At 44.4% G+C, this 21,356-nt stretch overlaps 1 protein-coding gene across 2 annotated transcripts in view; it reads left to right on the top strand.

The window, feature by feature from the left end:
- LOC106580977 (neurobeachin) overlaps positions 1 to 21,356 on the top strand; it is a 313,133-nt gene that overhangs the window by 169,337 nt on the left and 122,440 nt on the right. For both annotated transcript variants that reach the window (XM_045703701.2, XM_014162593.3), the window contains one exon: positions 8,900 to 9,046. In XM_045703701.2, the coding sequence (XP_045559657.2) occupies positions 8,900 to 9,046 (147 nt within the window). The remainder of the gene's footprint in view (positions 1 to 8,899; positions 9,047 to 21,356) is intronic.

Raw genomic sequence — 21,356 nt, 5'->3', positions numbered from 1 at the left:
TTTTTGCTCTCTCTCTCTTGCTCCCCCCCTTTCCTCTCTCCCTCTCTCTCTCTCCCCCCTCACTATCTATACCCTCCCCCACTCTCCCTATGGGCCCTGGTCGAAAGTAGTGCTCTATATAGGAAATGTGGTGCGATTTGGGACACAGCCCATATTAAAGATGAGATGTATCTGTAGCGGATAATCTAAGAGCATCGGATCGTTAGTAGTCTCCGTCTCCAAACTCTGTTTCCTGTGGTTTGACAGCCACTCCCACCAACCGTAGTACACATATATAGAACATAGTCTGTTTATTACAGATATAGAAGTTAACTAAACATAATGCCAGTGGATTGTTAGCTATATAGTGGTTATTACAGATATAGAAGTTAACTAAACATAATGCCAGTGGATTGTTAGCTATATAGTGGTTATTACAGATATAGAAGTTAACTAAACATAATGCCAGTGGATTGTTAGCTATATAGTGGTTATTACAGATATAGAAGTTAACTAAACATAATGCCAGTGGATTGTTAGCTATATAGTGGTTATTACAGATATATATTTTAGTGGGAAGGCCTGTTGAGAGAGCGAGAGAGTTTACTCTTCGGTTGCTTCTTGAATGTGTGGATTGAAATTTCAACATTGACAGGGTGAGGGGGACTAAGGAGAGTTAGCGTTGTGTCTCTGCCCTCTGTCTGTCAGTAGGACTATACATTCTGTGTTCTGTAGCAGCAGCAGAGGATATAGTTAGCTGATTGGAACTGGGGAACCATGAAATGGAAGTCAGGTTCATATTGATCCAGTGTTTAACAGGCTGTTCTACCTCCAGGTGTCCTTGCTGCCCTGCTCAGATGAACAGGCAGTGTGCGTCCCAAATGGCACCTTTTTCCCCATAGGCTCTGGTCAAAAGTAGTGGACAACCAGGCTCTCTCTGACCCTCTGCTACTCACACACTGATCTTTATAGCTCGTTACAGCAGAATTTGCACACACATGCACACACAAATTCACGCACACGCAGACAAACACACACTCTACTACATAGCAGTAGAACACACATCATCACTAGCTACCATTCTGTAAATTATACTATATCCTCTCTAGCCTGCCGTTCCCTGGTTCATTATTATGACTAATGAAGATTCACTCTGAAGGAGATGAGAGCTGCATGTTGTCTGACTGACTTTCAATGAGCTCTCTAAGGTATAACTCTGTGGAGCATGTCTGGAACCTCAATAATACAGTAAGTGATGAGTAAAGGTATAACAACAGAGCATCTAGCTCCAGAGCATCTAGCTACAGAGCATCTAGCTACAGAGCTTCTAGCTACAGAGCATCTAGCTACAGAGCTTCTAGCTACAGAGCTTCTAGCTACAGAGCTTCTAGCTACAGAGCATCTAGCTCCAGAGCTTCTAGCTCCAGAGCATCTAGCTCCAGAGCTTCTAGCTACAGGGCATCTAGCTACAGAGCATCTAGCTACAAAGCATCTAGCTCCAGAGCTTCTAGCTACAGAGCATCTTGCTCCAGAGCTTCTAGCTACAGAGCATCTAGCTACAGAGCATCTATCTCCAGAGCTTCTAGCTATAGGGCATCTAGCTACAAGGCATCTAGCTATAGCTACAGAGCATCTAGCTCCAGAGCTTCTAGCTACAGAGCATCTAGCTACAGAGCATCTAACTCCAGAGCTTCTAGCTACAGGGCATCTAGCTACAGACAATCTAGCTACAGAGCATTTAGCTACAAGGCATCTAGCTACAGGGTATCTAGCTACAGAGCATCTAGCAACAGAACATTTAGCTACAGAGCATCCAACTACAGAGCATCTAGCTACAGGGCATCTAGCTATAGCTACAGAGCATCTAGCTGCAGAGCATTTAGCTACAGAGCATCTAGCTACAGAGCATCTCGCTACAGGACATTTAGCTATAGCTACAGAGCATCTAGCTACAGAACATCTATCTACAGGGCATCTAGCTACAGGGGATCTAGCTACAGAGCCTCTCGCAACAGGGCATCAAGCTTAAGGGCATCTAGCCACAGAGCATCTAGCTACAGAGAATCTACCGTACTTACAGAGTATCTAGGCCAGGGCTGATCTCCAGGTATAGAGGGTGTAGTAATGAGACTTTGTCTCTACTCTCTCTCTACTCTCTGTCTCTACTCTCTCTCTACTCTCTCTTTACTTTCTGTTTCTACTCTCTCTCTACTCTGTCTCTACTCTCTCTCTACTCTCTGCCTCTACTCTCTCTTTACTTTCTGTTTCTACTCTCTCTCTACTCTGTCTCTACTCTCTCTCTACTCTCTGTTTCTACTCGCTGTCTCTACTCTCTGTCTCTACTCTCTGTCTCTACTCTCTCTCTACTCTGTCTCTACTCTCTGTCTCTACTCTCTGTCTCTACTCTCTCTCTACTCTCTCTCTACTCTCTGTCTCTACTCTCTCTCTCTACTCTCTGTTTCTACTCTCTCTCTACTCTCTGTCTCTACTCTCTGTCTCCAGTCTCTCTCTACTCTCTGCTTCTACTCTCTCTACTCTCTCTCTACTCTCTGTCTCTACTCTCTGTTTCTACTCTCTCTCTACTCTCTGTCTCTACTCTCTCTCTCTACTCTCTGTCTCTACTCTCTGTTTCTACTCTCTCTACTCTCTCTCTACTCTCTGTTACTACTCTCTGTTTCTACTCTCTCTCTACTCTGTTTCTATTCTCTCTCTACTCTCTGTCTCTACTTTCTGTTTCCGCTCTCTGTCTCTTATCTTTTCCTGTTTTAGACTGAGCAGCGTCTCCCAGCGTTCAGACTATCCCAGGGTTCAGTGATGCTGGACTGCTTGTATCGTGTGGAATGTGAATCCCGTGGAGAGAGAGGCGGGGGGAGGGAGAGAGGCTGCATAGGAGGGCAGAGAGAGATCTGGGAATGATGTAGGCTGGAAAATGGAAGAGAAGAGAAGAGGGGACTACATTTAAGGAAACACTGCTATGTGATTAGGAAATGCTACTATATGAAACACAGTTCATGAAGCAGTGCAAGGAGACAAAGTGGTGTTTTGCCCTGTTATCACTCTGTAGGATTATCATGTCATAAAGCATAGAGACATTACAGAGACAGGTAGGCATGGGTTAAGGCTGGGTTTGTTAGGGGTAGAGGGACACCCCCATCTGGGAACAGTGTCTGGAGAGAGGGAAGAGGCAAAAGAGGAGGAGGAAAAAGCCCATTCTGCATTGCTGTTACCGTCCAAAACAAACGCTAAAACTTTGCATCTGTCTCCGATTTCGCTGTTCTGGGCGGGATCTGTGTTGGTAGCGTGGAGGCATAGGAGGAAAAGTTCTCTCCAAAACGGTTCTGGTCAGATCGCTAGTGTGGTGGACGAACACACAACTTAAGCTTTTTTAATAGGTTTCCAAAACATAAATGATGGATGTTCAGACTCTTTCTTTAGCAGTAAATATACATGTCCTGCATAGCAGTATTGCCCATTTTGTTTGATCCAATTTGTGTAATTTATGTACAATATTTGTTATTCAAAAAAGCTCCACTGTAATTCTAATGTTTCATATTTTATTTATGGTTGTATATATTGAATTATTCTAAAGTATATTTGCCGTTAGCCTTATTCCTCTGTTGGGAAATGTACTGTAGCAGAGTAGGCTGTTAAGTGAAAGAACATGTGATAGAGTTTCTCCTTAAGGAGCGAGAGGTTGGGGCGTAGGAGACGTAGGAGACCAAGAAAAACACACGCTCCCTGACTCTGACTGAGGCTATAAAAATGAAAGGCTCATGCCACAGAATACTTCAGAGTTCTCCCAATATATAAAACATGGACCATTATATCACAGTTTGAGCCTTTGCTTCTTTTTAGAAGCCTATCAACTATTATCTATTCCACATTGAACAGTAAAACTACTGAACTCTAAAATAGTTCCCTTCTCTGAGATTGTAAACTTTATTTGACCAAAGCTGAAAGCCCACATCCACTTGCTATCATCGCCCTCAGACTGGGAGGGAAATGTCATCGTAGTGGAAACATTGAAAATGTGTCAGTCTGTCTTGTTGACATGGCGATAGGGAATGGGTGACATTAGCTTTGCTCTCTCTTCCTCCTCCTCTTGCTCTCTCCCCCCTTTTCTCTCTCTCCCTCTCTCTTCCACTCCCGGTCCCTCTCTCTCCCTATCTTCAATGCTTTTCTTTTCTTTTCTTGATGATTCTGAATCATAAACCTGATCACCTTATCTTTGGCATTCTTCCTATATAAAAACACAATATCAATGTTAAAATGTTTTATGTTAAAATTCTACTTATTTTGGATTGGTTTAATACGTTGTTGCATCCCAAATTATTTGCAGAAGGCCTTGGGTGATTGGAGTGTAGAAGGAGAACTACTATATTGGTTAACCCTGCTGCAGGTAGAGTTTGTGATGTTGCTGCTATCTGTGCTACAGGGTTAGGGTCTGTGGGATGAGGTACAGCTGTCCTGTTTAGGTCACAGACTAAAGAAATGAATTATGGTAGAAACAAAGTGTCCCAATCTCTTTCCTCCTCCTCCATGTGTTGTGAGGGGAAAGGTGGAGGATTTAAAAGCTTTCTAATGAGGCAGCCTTGACACCTCAGCGCTGTCAGATCTTAATGTTGACAAACGGCCGTCTATCTCACCGCCCGCTTTGATTAGGGAACATCTCTGAGTAGAGTGGCTATCACTCATGACAAGATGGCTGTTCATGTCAGCACCTTTTCTCTCCCTGTCCTGCTTTTTTTTCTGATTATTTATAACCCTATATTCTACCCCTTGATAACTAAATTGCATTGTGGACAAAGCAGTTTGCTCGGTCCCCCTCCTCTCACTCTTTTTTTTGCTCTCCTTTTCTCTCTCTCTTTCTCTTGCTCTCTCTGTTGCTCGCTCTCCCTCTCCTCTCTCATTCTCTCTTATTGATGTTGGTGGCATGCCTGTAAAAATCAGCATGGTTTATTTAGTCTAGTTCCCACTCGCGTCCTCTGCTCCATCGTGCCAATCAGAGAGTCAGCTTCTCTGCTCAGCTTCCCCTTGTTGACCCTATGGAGGATAATGACGCTTTACTGAATTACAGTTTTAAGTTTCACTCTCTTCTCTTTGATGCTAGACGAGTGGCTGGCTGCTGGCTGGCTGGCTGCTGGCTGGCTGCTAGATGGCTCTGGCCTTTCTTTAACGCTATACAGAATTCACTTCCGAAACATTCCAACTTCTTCCATGCGTCTGATGAAAGCTCTCCAGACACGAGACAGAGCAGGAAGCTGCTTTTTTCACAGTAATCGTGCTGACAACAGTTGCAGGAGACCTCTTCAAGACAAGGTGCTTGTTCCTCCTAGGAGCGCCAGGCATACTGAGAGCCTCGCTGAGAGAAAACATGGCAGACGAGTGTCAGACACCTCCCATTTCTCCAGACGTGTTCTGCTGCTTTTCTTCCACACACAGAGTTCCTGCTCCAGTTTCTCACAGATACTATATGACCTTAAAGAAGACAAATCCTCACAGGCATCTCTGTAAGGTCATGTGTGGCAGGCGTGTGCTGGGGATGGGATGGGGATGGGTTTAGCTGGCATGCTGGGGTTGGGAAGAGCTTGGGGTGGGGTTGAGCTGGAGCTAGGATTGGGCTGGGGTTAGGCTGGGGTTGGGCTGGGGCTAGGGTTGGGGTGGGGTGGGGTGGGTTGGGTAGGTCTGGGTAGGGGTAGGTCTAGGGTTGGGGTTGAGGTTGGGCTGGGGCTAGTATTGTTCTTGGGATGGGTTGGGCTGGTTTGGGGTGGGTTTGGGATAGGGTTGAGGTTGAGGTTGAGGTTGGGCTGGAGTTGGGGTTGGGCTGGGGCTAGTATTGTTCTTGGGATGGGTTGGGCTGGTTTGGGGTGGGTTTGGGATAGAGTTGAGGTTGGGGTTGGGCTGGGGTTGTGGTTGGGCTGGAGTTGGGGTTGGGCTGGGGCTAGTATTGTTCTTGGGATGGGTTGGGCTGGTTTGGGGTGGGTTTGGGATAGGGTTGAGGTTGAGGTTGGGCTGGGGTTGAGGTTGGGCTGGAGTTGGGGTTGGGCTGGGGCTAGTATTGTTCTTGGGATGGGTTGGGCTGGTCTGGGGTGGGTTTGGGCTAGGGGTTGAGCTGCGGCTGACATAACTTGATGAAGGCAGTTTAAGGCATTTAGATGTACTGTATAGTCTGTATGTACTGTATAGTCTGTATGTACTGTATGGTGTGGATGTACTGTATAGTCTGTACGTACTGTATGGTGTGGATGTACTGTATGGTGTGGATGTACTGTATTGTCTGTATGTACTGTATGGTGTGGATGTACTGTATAGTTTGTATGTGCTGTATGGTGTAGATGTACTGTATAGTGTGGATGTACTGTATGGTGTGGATGTACTGTATAGTCTGTATGTACTGTATGGTGTGGATGTACTGTATGGTGTGGATGGACTGTATGGTGTGGATGTACTGTATAGTGTGGATGTACTGTATGGTGTGGATGTACTGTATGGTGTGGATGGACTGTATGGTGTGGATGTACTGTATAGTGTGGATGTACTGTATGGTGTGGATGTACTGTATAGTCTGTATGTACTGTATGGTGTGGATGTACTGTACAGTATGTACGTACTGTACGGTGTGGATGTACTGTATGGTGTGGATGTACTGTATTGTCTGTACGTACTGTATGGTGTGGATGTACTGTATGGTGTGGATGTACTGTGTAGTCTGTATGTACTGTATGGTGTGGATGTACTGTATGGTGTGGATGTACTGTGTAGTCTGTACGTACTGTATGTTGTGGATGTACTGTATAGTGTGGATGTACTGTATGGTGTGGATGTACTGTATGGTCTGTATGTACTGTATGGTGTGGATGTACTGTATAGTCTGTATGTACTGTATGGTCTGTACGTACTGTATGGTGTGGATGTACTGTGCAGTCTGTACGTACTGTATGGTGTGGATGTACTGTATGGTGTGGATGTACTGTATGGTGTGGATGTACTGTATAGTCTGTATGTACTGTATAGTGTGGATGTACTGTATTGTGTGGATGTACTGTATAGTCTGTGCGTACTGTATAGTGTGGATGTACTGTATGGTGTGGCTGTACTCTATAGTCTGTACGTACTGTATAGTGTGGATGTACTGTGTAGTCTGTACGTACTGTATGGTGTGGATGTACTGTATGGTGTGGATGTACTGTGTAGTCTGTACGTACTGTATGGTGTGGATGTACTGTGTAGTCTGTACGTACTGTATGGTGTGGATGTACTGTATGGTGTGGATGTACTGTGTAGTCTGTACGTACTGTATAGTGTGGATGTACTGTATGGTGTGGATGTACTGTATGGTGTGGATGTACTGTGTAGTCTGTATGTACTGTATGGTGTGGATGCACTTTATGGTGTGGATGTACTGTATAGTCTGTATGTACTGTATGGTGTGGATGTACTGTATGGTGTGGATGTACTGTATAGTCTGTATGTACTGTATAGTCTGTATGTACTGTATGGTGTGGATGTACTGTATGGTGTGGATGTACTGTATGGTGTGGATGTACTGTGTAGTCTGTATGTACTGTATGGTGTGGATGCACTGTATGGTGTGGATGTACTGTATGGTGTGGATGTACTGTATAGTCTGTACGTACTATATGGTGTGGATGTACTGTATGGTGTGGATGTACTGTATGGTGTGGATGTACTGTGTAGTGTGGATGTACTGTATAGTCTGTATGTACTGTATGGTGTGGATGTACTGTATGGTGTGGATGTACTGTATGGTGTGGATGTACTGTGTAGTCTGTATGTACTGTATGGTGTGGATGCACTGTATGGTGTGGATGTACTGTATAGTCTGTACATACTGTATAGTGTGGATGTACTGTATTGTGTGGATGTACTGTATGGTGTGGATGTACTGTATCGTCTGTACGTACTGTATGGTGTGGATGTACTGTCTAGTCTGTACGTACTATATGGTGTGGATGTACTGTATGGTGTGGATGTACTGTATGGTGTGGATGTACTGTGTAGTGTGGATGTACTGTATGGTGTGGATGTACTGTATAGTCTGTATGTACTGTATAGTCTGTATGTACTGTGTAGTCTGTTCGAATTGTATGGTGTGGATGTACTGTATGGTGTGGATGAACTTTAAGGCGGGACACAGCCTGTAGAGGGATGGTCCTGTTCTACTAGACTGTTCCTGTATGGCCGTATGATGAGATGTGGTGGTGTTACCAGTCTATTGATCTGTTTGTTCAGTGTGATTCTGTCTGAGCTCTGGAAGCAGCAGCAGCTGATAGATACAGTTCCAAAACACTCTGAGCTGGAGATATATTCTCAGCACTCTGTTGCCGCTTTCTATAGGGAAAACAGTGTTTCATAGTTTATCTTGTCTGACAACAAACGCTGAAACAGCCTATCAGTTTAGATGCTGGAAATGTATTAAATGTGTTCATATGTTCACTGTGGGTTCTGATGTCAATAGTTATGAAATACTACAGTACACCTCTTTTTACTCCAAGTCAGTCATCATTGGACGTTTTATGTAGAGATTGTGGGTACTGGATAATTCAGACTTTTGTAGCTTGCCGGATGTTATGGTTTGCATTTTAGAAAACTATCAAAACCAGATTCCCCTTTGGCTCCACTGATGTGACACTTGAAAGCGTTTATAATTTCCTTATCTTTCTACACTGATATGAATCTGCTCTTTGGAGTTCAGGAGAGAGATGTTTAGCTGTCTGAATGTTTCCTGGCTGTTCTGTCTGACTGTTCTCTGGCTGTATGACTGTTCTGTCTGGCTGTTGTCTGACTGTTGTGACTGTTTTCTGATTTTTCGGACTATTCCTCTCTCGCCACCCTCTGTTCTGACTGTTCTCTGAGTGACTGTTCCTACTGTTTTGTCTTTCTGCCCCTCCCCCTCCAGGCAGCGAGGAGGATGAGTTGGTCAAGTCGAAGAAGGGCTTCCACAGCCAGACAGTAGCCAATCAGAGCCCAGAGACGGACTTGATGTTGGATGGAGACGATGACACTGCCAGTCTGCTGCAGGAGAAGGAGATGGACAATCTGGCTGGTGAGATGCATACACAAACACACACACACACACACACACACACACACACACACACACACACACACACACACACACACACACACACACACACACACACACACACACACACACACACACACACACATATTTATACTATGTTTGAATCATGGTTTATGTGTTTGGCAGTGTAAGTGGATCTGGACAATGTTTCCAAGGTGTTCAGGTGAAAGTGTAGTTCCTGTGTGATAGTGTATGTGTGAAACGAACCGTTCTGTGTTGTTTTGGTTCTCCAGCGCCGTTCCTTCCTCGCCTGTTTGTCTCCAGAGGTCAGTCAGTCATCTCAGTCCAAGTTAAACTATATTGATTCCGGAAGGATGATCAATCTGAACATGACTGCGTATCAAATGGCAACCTATTATTTAGTTAGTGCACTACTTTTGATTAGGGCACATAGTACTTTGGTCAAAAGTAGTGCACTAGGGTGCCATTTGGAATGCACCCTACAGTGCATTTGGAAAGTATTCAGACCTCTTAACTTACAGCCTTATTCTAAAATGGATTAAATAGTTTTTTCCCCCCTCATCTATCTACACACAATACCCCATATTGACAAAGCAAAAACAGGTTTTTAGTCATTTTTGCTAATTTATAAAAAATAAAAAAAACGGAAACATCACATTTACCTAAGTATTCAGACCCTTTACTCAGTACTTTGTTGAAGCACTTTCGGCAGCGATTACAGCCTTGAGTCTTCTTGGGTATGACGCTACAAACTTGGCACACCTGTATTTCTCCCATTCTTCTCTGCAGATCCTCTCAAGCTCTGTCAGGTTAGATGGGGAGCGTTGCTGCACAGCTTTTTTCAGGACTTCGGTTAAAGAAATATCCCCACAGCATGATGCTGCCACCACCATGCTTCACTGTAGGCATGGTGCCAGGTTTCCTCCAGACGTGATGCTTGGCATTCAGGCCAAAGAGTTCAATCTTGGTTTCATCAGAACAAAGAATCTTGTTTCTCATGGTCTGAGAGTCCTTAGGTGCCTTTTGGCAAACTCCAAGCGGGCTGTCATGTGCCTTTTGCTGAAGAGTGGCTTCAGTCTGGCCACTGAAGAGTGGCTTCTGTCTCCACCAATCAGGCCATAAAGGCCTGATTGGTGGAGCGCTGCAGAGATGGTTGTTCTTCTGAAAGGTTCTCCCATCTCCACAGAGGATCTCTAGAGCTCTGTCAGAGTGACCATCAGATTCTTGGTCACCTCTCTGACTAAGGTCCTTCTTCCCCATTGCTCAGGTTGGCCAGGTGGCCAGCTCTAGGAAGAGTCTTGGTGGTTCCAAACTTCTTCCATTTAAGAATGATGGAGGCCACTGTGTTCTTGGGGACCTTCAATGCTGCAGAAATGTTTTGGTACCCTTCCCCAGATCTGTGCCTCGACACAATCCTGTCTCGGAGCTCTACGGACAATTCCTTCGACCTCATGGCTTGGTTTTTGCTCTGATATGCACTATCAACTGTGGGACCTTATTTAAGTGATAATGCTCTTGAAGCTGGTGTTTGGAGGATACATTGGCACTGTTTGCCGGCCCTCGACTTCGTCTCAGCCCTAACAACTCCGTGCCAATATATCCTCCAAACACCAGCTTCAAGAGCATTATCACTTTTAAAGAATGGGTTACCAACATATTCAAATAATGATTTACTTATTTTCATTAAAAACTTGATTTTTATTCATGTATTCATACTTCCACAAGGTATAGTCCCGACACAAATCTAGGGTTGCTCGAGCGCGACCCAGTTGTTCAGTCTTTTTGTTCTGTATCTATGGACGCGACCCAGTCATTTGTTCTAAATGTTCCATTGCTATAATGGCTGGCAACATTCTTATCCCTTGCCTGCTACCTAGCCAACTACTGCTAACTTACAGTCACATCAAAAAGTGCAGTCAGAATAACAGCAAAGTAGCTGCATTTGCATTTGTTTAAGCTGTTTTCTAGTGACATTTATTTGGATACATGCATAACAATGAGCTAATGAGGGGGATTTTGCCTGGCATAGAAAATGTGCTCACTCGTCAGGACACTGTTGTTCAGAGGAGCTAGCCAACAACACAGCTACAGTAACACGATCGCTTCAAACTGAAGCTGGAAAGACTGCAAATTAGCTGTGTTTCGTTTGACCTTTTTTCAATTGACATTTTTTTGTATATATGTATTTCGACTGACTGAGAAACGCTGCCTGCCTGTCTTTCTTGTCCCAGACAGCTGGACATCGAATTTGAATATCTAAACAATGTTGTAAATGTCGGAGAGGCGGACAGCAAGGTTTATACAAATCTCAGCTGTTGAAAACGAAATGTTAGTCTAAAAGAAATGTGAGATAATGTCTAGATGCTAAAGTGGAGATCAGGTTTATAAGTTGCCTGGCTGGGCTGATGAGACAGTGGATAGCGCAGTCAGATGGAACAGAGTAAATAGGTATTTTAACGTCATAGATTTAGCCGGTGGCAATTTGTGGAATAGACACCGGCTGGAATGCGGTTTTAACCAATCAGCATTCAGGATTAGACCCACCCGTTGTATAAATAGACAGGTGTGTGCCTTTCCAATCATGTCCAATCAATTGGATTTACCACAGGTGGACTCCAATAATGTTGTAGAAACATCTCAAGGATGATCAATGGGAACAGGATGCACCTGAGCTCAACTTAGAGTCTCATAGCAAAAGGTCTGAATACTTATGTAAATGAGGTGTTTCTGTTTTCTATTTTTAATACATTTGCAAAAATTCTAACAACCTGTTTTCACTTTGTTATTATGGGGTACTGTGTGTAGATTGCTGAGGAAAAACATATATTTAATACATTTTAGAATAAGGCTGTAATGTAACAAAATGTGGAAAAAGTCAAGGGGTCTGAATACTTTCCAAAGGCACTGTATGTCACCATTCCCCTTCTAAATGGCCCAGACAATCAGTGACTAAACTAACATTTACCTAACCTGACAAACTGAACTATTAACCCACATTAACTCTATGATCTTACTGATTATAACAAACAGAGAAACTATGAAAACAAAAGAATGAATGAAAATTACTTGAATCAACTTCCTCAGTGGAAATAAATATTGAAATAAACGAATCACAATTAGTTATTAAAACACATGAGTTGGTTGTTTGATATCTATACATTTTATTTTCATTAGAACACTGGGTCATGGACTACACCCCAAATGGCACCCTATTCCTTTATAGTGCACTACTTTTAACCAGGGTCCATAGGAATCTGGTCAAAAGTGTGCATTATATAGGAAAAGGGTGTCATTTGGGACGCATCCATGCAGACGAAAGGGTCTGTTAATAAGAGCTGTTCCATGACATGATGTCTGAATGTCCAGAAAATAAATTGCATGTTTAAATAATGACATTTAAAATGAATTTTATCTTGGAAGCTTGGAGTTTTTACCTTAACTGTGCCAGGCAGGCAGGAGAGTTCATACAGCTGGCAGGGCTACAGTGAAACATGTAATATAATAATAATTAATGCAATTAAGCAGACACTTTTATCCATAGTGTGTGCATACATTTTTAAATGGGGGGCCCCAGTAGGAATCAATCTCACAATCCTTGCATTGCAAGCACCCTCATCTACCAACTGAGCCACACTGTTCTATCAGGTCCTGATATGTATAGACTGGATGGATATAGGCGTAGAGCAGTACAGACTGGATGGATGTAGAGGTAGAGCAGTACAGACTGGATGGATGAAGAGCAGCAATATAGACTGGATGGATGTAGAGGTAGAGAAATACAGACTGGATGGATGTAGAGGTAGAGCAGTACAGACTGGATGGATGTAGAGGTGGAGCAGTACAGACTGGATGGATGTAGAGCAGTACAGACTGGATGGATGTAGAGGTAGAGCAGTTCAGACTGGATGGATGTAGAGCAGTACAGATTGGATGGATGTAGGGGTAGAGCAATACAGACTGGATGGATGTAGAGGTAGAGCAATACAGACTGGATGGATGTAGAGTAGAGCGGTACAGACTGGATGGATGTATAGCAGCAATAAAGACTGGATGGATGTAGGGGTAGAGCAGTACAGACTGGATGGATGTAGAGCAGCAATACAGACTGGATGGATGTAGGGGTAGAGCAATACATACTGGATGGATGTAGAGGTAGAGCAATACAGACTGGATGGATGTAGAGGTAGAGTAATATACACTGGATCGATGTAGAGTAGAGCGGTACAGACTGGATGGATGTATAGCAATACAGACTGGATGGATGTAGGGGTAGAGCAGTACAGACTGGATGGATGTAGAGGTAGAGTAATATACACTGGATCGATGTAGAGTAGAGCGGTACAGACTGGATGGATGTATAGCAATACAGACTGGATGGATGTAGGGGCAGAGCAGTACAGACTGGATGGATGTAGAGGTAGAACAATACAGACTGGATGGATGTAGAGGTAGAGCAGTACAGACTGGATGGATGTAGAGGTAGCGCAGTACAGACTGGATTTTATTTTTATTTATTTTTTTATTTGACCTTTATTTAACCAGGTAGGCAAGTTGAGAACAAGTTCTCATTTACAATTGTGACCTGGCCAAGATAAAGCAAAGCAGTTCGACACATACAACAACACAGAGTTACACATGTAGAGGTAGAGCAGTATGGACTGGATGGATGTAGAGGTAGAGCAGTACAGACTGGATGGATGTAGAGGTAAAGCAGTACAGACTGGATGGATGTAGAAGTATAGCAGTCGTGTGGTTAATAATGCAGCTAATGAACCTCCCGTCCAGTCCTGGCCAGTTTAATGTTAAACCTTAGTTCCCTTTCAGTCGGTCATTCGGAATAACATACTTGGGGAGTCGATAACCAATCATATTCACCTGAAGGAAACTGAATGCCGAGCCCGTCCTCAGAAGCCTCGCCTTCCTGGATAGAATACCAGGGCTCGCATTCGTTTCCTCAATTCTTTGCTCTAAAGCTCGCCTGAAGGAAGAAGCACATGAAGACCATGAGATTCAGCTCCAACTTAGGTGTCTGTTAGTGGGTAGAGAGTGCTCATCCCCCTAGATGTTGCAATTTTTGGCTTTGTATCGGTTTTTGTGTTTGCTAAAAGCTAACTACTTTCTGCTCTCCTTGTGAGGCTAATGCTTCCTTGCTTGGGTAGGATTTGTGTTGGCTAAAAACCAACAACTTTCTGCTCTGCTTTTGTAGGCACTGCTTCCTTGCTTGAGTAAGATGGCCAGTGGTAAGAGTTAGTTCAAAAAGGCTAACCACCCAAATGTATACCTCCGAGCGTGCCCTAAAGATATTCACGAGTGCTGTCCTGTTTGCCTGGGGTGGAAACACACTCAGGAGGCTTTGCCTTGGACCGGTTTGTGTGACCATTATCTCCAGGGTGTTCAACTTCTATTGGCCGTTGGGCTGACTTTGTGAGAAAGATTGGGGTTGCTGGCGAAGGGTCTTCAGGTGAAGCAACCTTGGAAATGGGGTTGTCTGAGGCCAGGAGAGAGCAGCAGCGGTGGTCGGAGTTGAGAGGGGTGTCATCCCAGCCGAGTGAGGCTCATTCCGGTTTTTCTGTCAGTATTCAGAGTTTGTATTCCGGGGATGATATACTATCCTGGTTGGCTCTGGAGGGTTTTCAGTGTGAATCGGATGTCCGATCAGTTCGGCAGGGGAGAGTGAATCATTGGTGGTTAATGTGCATTTGACGAAGCTGTGTTGTAGGGCTGCAGATCACCTGGGGGTGGATTGGCCGTCTTCTCCCCTGCAGCAGAGGGGAAGGTATTGGGGAAGGTATTTACCTCCTGTCCCTGCAGCGGTGAAGTGTCACTTACCCCTATTTAAAGATTTTGCAGATGGGCTACAGGCGACCTGGTATTCCCCTCATTCAGCCAGGCTGGTGCTACCAGGTTATGGCGAATTCATGAATGTAGAAGGTTTGGAGGAGGCTGGGCTCGTTTGCACATGCCCGATGGATTGAAAGCTCGCAAGTTACTTAGCTCCAGAGGATAACAAGGGTGCTAATCCTAACATGGTGCTTCTGAATAAACAGTGCTGGTGCTCTGCCTCTTCAGGGAATAATGTATGGGAGACTGGTAGCGTGCTCCGTCCAGTGGCAGGCATGCGCTGTTTCACCATGTGTGATGAGGACGGTGACGAGGATGTACGGTCTGCAGTTCGCTGTGCGTCATCCTTTTCGTGGCGTCCTTATGCCTATGGTCCCCGAGGTCCTAGCACCTGTCTTGAGAGATTTCCTCTCTCCTTCAAAAGCTGGCTATTCAGGTGGTTCCCGTGTCTGAAGTACAGAGCGGTTGGTACAGCCGTTACTTCTTAGTTCCCAAGAGCGATGGAACGTTGTGTCCCATCCTGGACTTGGTTGTTTTAAACAAGCACCCCAAAATTTACAAGTTTCAAATGCTTACACTTCAATGGTTATTGCAGTCGGTGCATCCCAGTGATTGGCTTACGTCCATAGATCTGAAGGATGCGTGTTTTCATGTGGCTATACATCCTCTCCACAGAAAGTTTCTGAAGTTTCATTTCAAGGTTATGGCCTATGAGTCTCTAGCACTGCCTTTCGGGCTCTCCCTGTCACCCCAGCCCTTTTTCTATGGTGGTTGAGGTGGCTTTGGCACATGGTGCAGTGCCAGAGGATCCGATTTTTGGCCTATCTGGATGATTGGATGGTCATAGCAGAGTCAAGGGAACAGATGGGGTTCCACACTGCCACGCTGGTTTCCCATATTCAGTCTTTGGGGTTCATAGTGAATCACAAGAAAACTTGTTTGACTCCGGCACAGCGCATTCAGTTTCTGGGTCTGGTTCTGGACTCATTTCTGAAATGTGCGTTTTGTCCAAACAGAGGAGGGTCGCATTCCGGTTCTTTCTGGCACTGTTTCAGCTGGGGCACTCGATGCCTTTTCGCTCGGGCATACAGTTATTGGGTCTGATGGCCTCTATTATAGCTGTGGTGCCTCTGGGACTTCTGTTGATGCATCTGTTTTAGTGTTGGGTAGTTGCCATTGTTTGTCAAGGTATCCCCATTGTGCCTAAGGACGTTGACTCCTTGGAGGGACCCGTGACTGCTGTTGCAAGGGGTTCTCATGGGCTTGGTAGTTTCCCACAGGGTGTTCACAACAGATGCATCCTTGTTGGGATGGGGAGCACTGTGTGTAGGTTGCTCGAAAATAGGAATTTGGTCAACAACTCAAAGGGCACTGCATATCAATTACCAAGAGATACTGACTGTTTTACTAGTGTTGAGGCGTTTCCTTCCTGATGTTGGAGGGCCAGCATGTGTTGGTAAGGTCCGACAACAAGACGACGGTGGTGTACATCAACAGGCAAGCGAGGACGCGGTCTCTCTCTCTCTTTTAAATCTGTCTGTTATCAGCTCATATGGAGCAGTGTGCATTTCCTGTCGCTCAGGGTGACATATTTTCCAGGGTTTCTCAACATGGGTGCATATCTCATTTCCAGGGGGGGTCCTATCTCTACGGAGTGGAGACTACACCCCTCGGTGGTTGCCGAGATATTGGGCCAGTTCGGCAGTGCTGACATAGATCTTTATGCATCACAAGAAAGCTTGCATTGTCATCTGTTCTTCTCAATGAGGGATCTGGGCACTCCGTTGGGAACAGATGCTTTGGCGTATCAGTGGCCTCGGACCCTGCTCTATGTGTTTGCTCCAGTGGACCTGATTCAAGCCACTGAGCAGAGGGTCCGTCAGGAAAGTCTGTTGTTGATTCTGGTGGCTCCACGTTGGCCCAGACAACCCTGGTTCCCGGAGATCATCCACTTGTTGGGCGGGGACCCATGGAGGGTCCCATGTCATTGGGATCTATTGTCCCAGACACACCGGAGAGTTTGGCACCCACGACCACAGATCGGGGATCTGTGGGTTTGGTCCCTGAAAGGTTGAATTTGACGGCTAGGGGTTTATTCTTCAATGTTATTACGACTATACAGTCGGCAGATGTGCCCTCTATGAGGTGGTGCGGTTCCTGAAAGGTGTGCGTCGGCTCAGACTGGTGTCTAAGCCTATGGCATGCAACCTTGCTTTGGTCCTGGATTCTCTGTGTGAGCCTCCGTTTGAATGATTCTAGTCTGTGGACCTGAAGGTCCTTTCCTACAAGACTGCCCTGCTTATGACCTTAGAGTCTGCAAAACGCATTGGCGATCGCCACTCACTATCAGTACACCCTTCCTGTTTGGAATTCGCGCCTGGCGACTCTAAAGTGATGTTACCTCCTAATGCAGCGTTTGCTCCCAAGGTTATGCTTATGTCATACAGGTCCCTGGCTTTCGAGCTGTTCCTTTTCTCACCTCCTTTGTTTGCTTTCAGTGAACAACGGAGGTTGTATGGCCTGTGTCCGGTGCACGCTTTACGCACATATACGGATAGGACCAAGGATATCCGCGTTTGTGACCCGCTTTTTGTCTTTTTCGCTAATCCAGCTCAGTAGTGCGCTTTCAAAGCAACATTTTCTCATTGGCTCTCTCCCTGACAAATGACAGCAAAGGAGAAGGGTTGCCTAACTCCATTAGGGGTGTGGCAGCTTCTTGGGCATTGTTCAGGGGCATGACGATTGGTGATATCTGTGCTGCAGCCTGTTGGGGTTCCCCAAATACCTTGTACCTGCTCCTAGTGTGGCTCCTAGTGTGGCTCCTAGTGTGGCTCCTAGTGTGGCTCCTAGTGTGGCTCCTAGTGTGGCTCCTAGTTTGGCTCCTAGTGTGGCTCCTAGTGTTCTTATGGCTGGGTCCGGCAGTTGGTGTTAGGCACCGCGCAGGTTGCGCATTTGTCCGGGTTACCACAGTTCCCTGCATGTTTGAGCCTTGGGCTGCGGCAGTGTGTAAAGTGTACATTATCAGGGTTACCACTGTTTCCTGTAGGTTTGAGCCTCGGGTTGCCGTGACAGCCCGCAAGTACACAGTTTCGATGTTGCTGCAGGTTTCCTCCTACAGGGAACAGTAGTTATAATCATAACTGTAATATTTATTGTCTTCATTAAAACATTTGATGGTTATTTCTGCCAAGTTGCTGAGGTTATTTAAATACCTTATTGGTCTGACCCTGCCCAGCCAGGAATGTCTCTGCTAACAATAGAGTTATCCAAACCCCCTTATAGTGTTTTAGTGTTCTCATAGTGTTCTCATAATGTTCTCCAACCCACCTCCTGGTTATATGGCACCAGGCTCCAGCTCTGTGGGCCAAACTCTCCAGTCAGAACTGTGCTTTCTGCTGCTTTAGGTATAATTGCCTTAGTCTCACAGGGGATAGTTATCCAGAGTTCAGTCTGGTTGTGAATATAGATCAAGAGGAGCTGTTCAACAGTCCGATACACTGCCTGAACGCTGCAAACAACTGGTGCCTGAAATAAGAGCAGCAAGCGCTGTGGTGGTTTTATGCCTGATGCAAGCGTTTTACTGGAATACAATAGTGGATCCTGGCAGCCATCATAAATTCCTGAAACGTTTACTATGTTCCAATCACAAGGATTATAAAGCAGCAAATGGACTGAGGGAGAGAGAATCTGGTTGCTGTGCCTCCCCTGTCAAGCTCAGAGACATTCTAAAAAAAACATTGTTTTTTTCTGAGGAGAAAATTTCATCCTAAGACAGTTGAGAAAATAATAAAGAAAATATGATATACTGTAGCTGCTGTTTCTTTTAAAATATCATAGTTTACTGTTATGTTGGCATCCTGACAAAGAGAAATATAATTGTAGACTATTGTATCTATAGTGTTGCCATGTAAGTGGGGGTAGCTTTAGAGACCTGCAATGACTAGCTTCTGTCCAGAATCTCAAGAGGTACGATCAGGCTTTTTATTAGTATTGTCCTTAAAGCCCCAATGCATTCTGTGTAATTGTATTTTTAAATAATCTTTGTATGTCTAACAAATCACTGTGTGTTTATTTAATGAAAATGTACTGCCCTTTAAAAGTCCAATACAGCCATTTTTATCTCAATATCAAATCATTTCTACGTAAAAATTAAGTACCTTAGTGTGATTGTTTTCAATTAAAACGGCAAAAGAAACAAAAATAGCTACAAAGAAACACCATCCAAAATCAACTGGACCAGTTACAATGAGTACAGAAAAGTCTAAATGGAAACTTTCTTTATATGTACATCATTTAGAACATGTTATCAATTCCAACCTTATTAAAAATGTTGGTCAAAACATTTATTTTTGGAACATTCAAAAACCCTTCAAAAACATTTACCATTTTTTCAAATATTGCATCATGGTAAAGTTAAAGGTATGTTCACATTCTGACCAACAGGGGAGCCCTAGCTATCTGACTGACAATTCCGAAGTGCCGGACATTATGTAGTGTTCTGTCTATGTGCTCTATATCTATATGCTACAGTTGGTGTACTCTATATCTATACTCTATCTCTCTCTGCCCTGAGCAGTCTAAGTGGGAGATCCTCCCTGTGTGTTGACAGCCTTTCTCCTCCTCCTCTTTCTCTATCTTTCTCTCTCTTGCCCTCTCACTCTGTCTCTCCCCATATCTCTTTCTCTCTCTCCTCCTCCTCTTCCTCCTCTCTCTCTCTCTCTCCTCCTGCCAACCAACCATCAGGTCAGTGTCTGCTGCCAGAGGGGGCGTGGCTTACCCTGGGCCCAGCTAGCTATGGGGCCGGGCGGGGCCTGCCCTGTGGTTACCAAACCCATGATTAGTTTCACTCCCCCTGAACACTGGCAACACCGTCTGCTCTCACTGGCATCAACACACTCCTTTTGTCTACTCATCTGTAACCCAACTCACAAGGAGAGAAGAGGAGAGGAGAGGAGAGGAGAGGAGAGGAGAGGAGAGGAGAGGAGAGGAGAGGAGAGGAGAGGAGAGGAGAGGAGAGGAGAGGAGAGGAGAGGAGAGGAGAGGAGAGGAGAGGAGAGGAGAGGAGAGGAGAGGAGAGGAGGTGTTTTGATAGTGGCAGTTTACTGTTTTGGTTGAGATATTAATGATCTTAACTGACAGACCTTTGAATGGACCAGTCAAAGACAGGCTGTACTCTTTCAAGGAGACATTATCATGACCTAACGAGTGGAGTAGACCATTAACATATCTCTCTCTGTCTCGGTCGCACTCTGTCTCTCTCTGTCTCGCTCGCTCTCTGGCATCATTTTAGCCCTTACATGGGTAATAATTAGCCTTATGAGTGCAAGATAATATTGTCATAAATACTTAGACAAAACCGCATAAAAAAGTGCACTGTTCAAGATGTTTTGAATTACATATAATATTACTGACTATATTACATGTTTAGGAAATTACTACCATAATCTTTCTTGCATATATGACAATAAATTGAACTGTTTTAGGCTGATTCCCTAATGGCACCCTAATGGCCTATGTGCCCTGGTAAAAAAGAGTGCTCTGTAAAGGTACATCTTAGATTTATTCAAGCCTTTGAGAGGCATGTTGGGCATTCGGGATTTTGACACTACCCAGAATGCCTTGTGTAGCAGTGCAGCAGTGACATCACTGTGACTGTCTTCATCAGACCAGACTGTTTAACAGTTTACCAGCCTCGTAGACATTCAACAATAGAGTACAGACAAAAAACAACTATAACACCAAGAAACTAGGACTATGTAATATAATATTATAACTGGAATTATTTTATCTAGAAATGTAATGATTTGCCCCATGTACAATTTAAATGTTTCTGAAATATTATTTTGAGGACTATCTGCGTAAAAGGACTGTGTGTGTGTGTGTAATATATAATATAATATTATTATTATTACTACTATAACTTTTTCTAAAGGAAATTCTAAGAAAACCGCTCCAAAAATATAGCGTTATAGATCACGTATTAACGGAATCCAGTCCTTTGGCATATGGAAACCTGTATCATTTATTATTATTGTTGTGTAAACGTTTTAATACTAACTCCGAATTATGGAGTATCCCTAGAGGGATTACAGCTTAATCCCGTCCCTGTAGCGCGGTGGATCCAGTGGATTAAGGCTGTATTGTCTCTCTCTGTACCAGAGTCCCTTCAGGCCACAACACAATGGTTCTCGTACCCGCCAACGTCTTATTATTCTCTTTCTCTCTGGGGGGGGGGGGGGGTGTAGACTAGAGGTCTTTGAATAGAGAGTTTATGTTGCAGAAAGACAAACCTTTCAGGTTGATGGGAATCTCTTGCAACAGCATCGACTGTAAAACAATATCTGTCCGTTTACTGGGACGTCGGCCGAATTCTCTATTCAAATGTAGCCTAACATCGGCCGGGTTTAATATGTGCCTAAATGTGGAAACAACATTAAGAACAAGTGTCATTATAAGATAATTACATAGG

This window comes from Salmo salar, chromosome 20 (assembly GCF_965601325.2).
Source record: "Salmo salar chromosome 20, fSalSal1, whole genome shotgun sequence".
Classification (NCBI taxonomy): Eukaryota; Metazoa; Chordata; class Actinopteri; order Salmoniformes; family Salmonidae; genus Salmo; species Salmo salar.
This window is presented reverse-complemented; position numbering and strand designations above follow the sequence as displayed.